The sequence below is a fragment of the Limulus polyphemus genome, unplaced genomic scaffold (assembly GCF_000517525.1).
Source record: "Limulus polyphemus unplaced genomic scaffold, Limulus_polyphemus-2.1.2 Scaffold3609, whole genome shotgun sequence".
NCBI lineage: Eukaryota > Metazoa > Arthropoda > Merostomata > Xiphosura > Limulidae > Limulus > Limulus polyphemus.
Window position 1 is genome coordinate 55,395 of NW_013669219.1, and position 5,606 is coordinate 61,000.

Consider the following 5,606-nt stretch of genomic DNA (forward strand, 5'->3'; position numbering starts at 1 on the left):
TAACGACCAGAGATGTAACACTAGTATAAATATAATTAAATATAGGCGTTATGATAGAGAAAAGAACTACAATAATAATAATAAATTATTTTACTTTTTTTTTCTAGATTGGCAAATAAAAAGACATAGCTTTGATTTTTATAATTAGATAGATTTATTTCCAATACTACAATGCATACATTGATCTGCAAGCTTAATAGTTATTTACCTTTGATCTCAAAATGAAAAATTCCCATTAAGAAGTCCAGTTCAGATTCGATATTAGAAAGGATCAATGAACATTCTTTATATCCTGATCGCACATTATTTAAAGCTTGATTTTTTTCCCTTTCTGAGTTAAGAATATAAGCATGGGCCAAAGCTTCAGTACCTGAACATGAGAACCAAAGTAATAATCACAGAAATCAGTAAAATGTTTGACCCCAAGCAATACAAATAAATAAAAATTATACAATTTTAAAACTTGCCTTAACATGTGTGTGTGTAACTATTTTCTAATGATCAGACGATTTAAAATATTTTATTTTTATTTTGGAAGTAAGTACACTTATTATAACATTTGAAACCAATAAGTTAATAATCATATATCACCATGAATTCAAACTGAGAAATTCAAGTAGCTGTAGATGTGTCTGTGGCAAGTTAGTTCATTAATCCATCTCATAATATACATATATAAATGCCACAAACTAAAGATGTAACATTCTACAATATGTAAGTCTCATACCTTTGAAAATTTATCAACTGGTATATTTTAGTTTTAGATAATTTAACATTACATCACCAAACTAAAAAATGTGACTTCTGAATAACTTGCATCTAAGAACTTCTAAATATATACTGATTAAACACATCACTTCTTGTTACGATTTATTTCAAGCAACAGTAAAAAAAGAAAGAAGCAAGTTATTTTATCAATGACCAGAGTCATTTTTAACACTTCAAACTACTCTCTGCAATTTTCTTAGGGCCCCATCCACACTGATCAGTTATAGGTATAGAAATTTATAAGTGTTTTTGCATTACTTTGGGGGCCTGCAATATGAGGAGCCAATCGGTGCATTGCTACAATTGCACTGACATTAAATACAACACTGTCAATGACCAAAGTTAGCTTACTCTTATTTCCACACATGAACTTTGTTCATATAAGCATAGCACATTAATTTTTGATTCAAAATTTAGACAAAAACCTTACCTTTTTTCATGTTGTAGTGGTTCATATATGTTCTATGTAGGTATTCAAGCTGAGAAAAATAAACAATAAAATAAAATAAAATCACAGATAAAAAAGATTGAAACTTTTGTGTCAAACCACCCCAGTATAATAACTGTAAGTGGCTCACTTTAAGAGATAACACTATTCACAAATAGCAGAAATACAACAATGAACTCAAATGTTGAAAAAATAATTTTAAACTGTACACATTAAAGTACATTTCAAGGATAATTTGAATATTTTTTAAATAAAATAAATAAAGCAAAGCATACAAATTAAGAAGTTATAAAATAAGCCCAAAACAGGTATATGAAAATTATTCTGACAGAAAACATTTGGGAATAGGATAAAGAAATAAAATTAGAGTTCTAAGCAGAAAAACTCTGTACAGAAAAAAAAAACATAAGAAAATGCTAAAACAGCTCAGTTTTTTGATAGACAAAGATGAAATGGGTAGCTATTACCAAGTTTGAAGTGACACTTATAGAGAAAGTCTTAGAGGACTAATCTACATATCCCAAAACTACTTTTTTAGGTTCTTCCTCCTAAACTTTCTATACAAATGTCACTTTGAACTAGGCAGTCATTGCCCATTTTGCCTATATTTGTCATGAATACTCTGGCAAAAACGTAGTACTATCATTTCTATAAATAGACTTGGTATTTTTAGAGACACACTATTTTGATATAGTGCATATATAATTAAAAGAAGAGCTTTCTTTAATTTAAATATTTTGATGTTTTCTCCTAACTTAAGCTGATGATGCACGTTATAATATTTACCCTAGCCAATTTTTTAATCAGCCTCTCCAGATATTCTTCTGCTTCTGAACAGTTCTGAAATGGTAAATAATGATTATTAACATCATAAAGATCACAAAAATGAACATGATAATAACACTTGATCCATCAAATCATGTTTATATGTACTTCTGTCAGACATATTAGAAAATTGCCAAACTGTGTTTGTTTATTCCTAATCAGGGTCAAATTCTAAGATATAGGTGCAACTAACTGGCATTCTGGTTGCCTCAAGAATAGTAAAAATGATATTCGTATTTGCTTCTTAATTATTTTAAAGATCTTGAGTGTTTTCACATCATCAAAAGAATAGTTCGTTATAAAGAAACATAGTTTGAAATAGTACATATAGTCGTGACTGCCGGTGTACTCATTTTAAAATTGTACATCTAATACTGATAAATACTGTTACGTCTCTGGTCATTTGTTAATTACTCGTAAAAATTACTTCCGAAGAACTTCGGCAATACAAGTCCTTTCTCAATTCAACTTTGCAATACACTTAATTTCTACAGTCACTTTCACTTAAACACACACTATAATTCTCAACGAACGATTCACGCACTTTACTTACTACCGTGCTTGACTCACTTGTCCATCTATATCTTCAATCCCTCTATCTGCTATCCCCGTAACGATTGATTGTCGGGCTTATATATTAGAATACAGCACATCTAGCAAATACTCGAGCATTCACGAACCTCCGAGATATTCATTACGTGTTACCACTGTCACGTGACTTCCGGTGACATAACACTGCCCCGTCCTTAGTATAGTTCATTCCGAACAATAGCCAATTATATTAAACCAACAGATAATTAACAATAATTTAATTAAATGTACATAATTTACAAAAACAATATTGAAATTCAACAAAGTCTCTTAATTTTACGGAACATATCTTCTTCTGTACTGGTCTCCATCTTGTTGGCTTCTACTTCACGTAAAGTTCATCTGCTCCATGAAGAAATGTCTTATTATCGGTAATAGTCAAATCAGTAGTGGTAACTTCATGAAGGGCTTCACTGTTTCCCTTCTCAAAACCGAGTAAAGTTTCTTCTTCGACAGTGGCTTTTCCAGGTGATGCGTCTTTTGCTCCGTTGTTCACTTCATCCCAACTGAAATGTCCTGGATCATGATAATGCTAAAGCCTGTTGGCATGCACCACCTTTGGCTTACATCACCAAAAACATTTTATTCTGAAAGTCACATTTGAGAGACGATCCATCATGTCATATGGGCCTTCCCATGGAGAAGACAACTTAGGAGACTTCCCTTTGGTCTCCCTGAGATTATACAACCACACCCTGTCTCCTGGTACAAAGCTGACTTCAGTAGACTTCTTATCATAAGATAGCTTCATCGAATCAGCAGACGTTTTCAAGTTTGAATGCACTTGATGGTGGATCTCATCCATCCTTTCCAATAACACTTTCACGAACTCTGACATATTTTCAGGCAACTCTTCGTAAGGTGAGCGTCCTGTTATCAGATCCACTGGCAACTGAAGTTCCCGACCAAACATCAACTTTGCTGGAGTGTATCCAGTGGTTTCATGCTCTGCTGTTCTATAGGCCATCAACAGGGGAGGGAGTAAGACATCCCAGTCCATCGGCATTTCTATGAGATTTTCCTTCTCTGTATTCAATATCATAATCATACTAGTCTATTTTTCCAATCCAATGTGCCAGTTGTCCCTCTGGGGTGTTTAATGTTCTTAACCATCGTAAGGCAGCATGGTCTGTCCTGATGGTAAACCTAGCCCCGAAGAGGTAAGGATGGAAATATGTCAGACTCTTTACTATAGCATGGAGTTTCCTCCATCTTACACGGTAGTTCCTCTCTGGTCTACTCAGGACCCTACTGAAGTAGGCCACCAAATGTTCGTTTTCGCCCACTTTCTGAGACAACACTCCTCCAATTGGGATATTACTAGCATCACAATCCAGTATGTATGGCAGTGATGGTTTTGGCAGCTTTAAAAGTGGAGCTGAGGCCAATTTCTCTTTCAATGTCTTGAAAGCATGCTTGCAAGAAACTGTCCATTCAAACTACTGGCCTTTTTTGGTCAAATCATGTAGTGGAGCTTCTATAGTTGGGCGTCCTGTTAACAGATCCACTGGCAACCGAAGTTCCTGACCAAACATCAACTTTGCTGGAGTGTATCCAGTGGTTTCATGCTCTGCTGTTCTATAGGCCATCAACAGTGGAGGGAGTAAAACATCCCAGTCATCTTGGTGTCTATTACAAAATTCTTGTCCAAGTGTCCAATTGTACTTTTCTACCATCCCATCAGACTGTGGGTGAAGTGGCATTGTCCTGGTTTTTCGGATGCCAAACAATTTGCAGCATTCATGGAACACAGCTGATTCAAAGTTACGGCCATGATCCGAATGCAGCTCATATGGCATACGAAATCTGAAGAAAGAATCACTAATAGCCGAAGCTACAGTTGTAGCCTCCTGATTTGGTATTGCATATGCCTCAGGCCACTTGGTAAAATAATCCATCACCACACAAATGTACCTGTTTCCAGCACGAGTTAGGGGCAAAGGACCAGCAATGTCAATGGCTACTCTTTCCATTGGTGCATCACCTTGATATAACTTCATTGGGGCACGTTCCTTATGTTTGGGTCCCCTTTTAGCACAACATGTACTGCATGTTCTGCACCATTCTTCCACATCTTGCCTTATTCCTATCCAGTAAATTCTCTGTCGTAGGTGACTCAATGTCTTCTTAATTCCGAGATGACCTCCTGTTAAAGTATCATGGGATTGATGCATCACAACTTCCCATAACTTTCTCAGTTTAACTGTTTGCCAGGTCGTCACTTTTCCTTCTGCAGTTTCCCATCTCCAGAGAAGAATATCATCATCAAGCTTCAACTGGTCCCATTGTGCCCAATAGTTCTTTGTCACAGGGCTTAAGCTAGACACCTTCTCCCAAGTAAGGTGCAAAACACTTGCTTTTAGAAAATCAATTATTGGCTTCAAATCTTGTTCGATCTCCTGCTCTGCTTTAATATATATACCTGGTTCCACTTCACCATCATCAACTCCTTCAGTCACTTTGACTTCAGCTTGATGACACCTGGCTAGCTCAACCTCTCTTTTAACACTTACCGGAATTTGGCCTTTGTTATTCCCAAACGTCATTTTATCAAAATCAATTACAAACTTCCTTGGTAGTAGACAGTCCAATCCTAATATGCATTCGTCTTCAAATTCGGCCAAGTATACTTTCTGTCTGTCCTTTATGCCCATGAGCTCATAGCTACCCACACTGGTTCCCACAATCTTGTAGAATGTCCTGTCACACCACAGAGCTTCTGTATGGCTTCTGGTACTCCTTTGTGATCCAGCACCTTGATACTCACAAGGGTTTGCTGAGATGCAGTATCTGTAACAAAGTTGCACTTTTGGCCATCCAGCTTTCCTGTCACGTAGACACTATGTGTGTGCTTGGCATTTTACACCTAGTGGTTGGGACTTTAATGATGGAAGTTGGTTTGTATTCCTCAACATCAACCACTACTGGTTTCCTGAAGCTGACTTATTGGTAATATTCTTCTTACACTGGCTCC

General features: G+C 36.1%; 1 protein-coding gene across 1 annotated transcript in view; it reads right to left on the minus strand.

The window, feature by feature from the left end:
* Positions 1–5,606, minus strand: part of LOC106469678 (rho family-interacting cell polarization regulator 2-like) — a 75,291-nt gene that overhangs the window by 48,251 nt on the left and 21,434 nt on the right. The window contains exons 5-7 of the mRNA XM_022398255.1: positions 2,003–2,056; positions 1,199–1,247; positions 209–370 (exon numbers count right to left, since the gene is read on the minus strand). Of these exons, the coding sequence (XP_022253963.1) occupies positions 209–370; positions 1,199–1,247; positions 2,003–2,056 (265 nt within the window). The remainder of the gene's footprint in view (positions 1–208; positions 371–1,198; positions 1,248–2,002; positions 2,057–5,606) is intronic.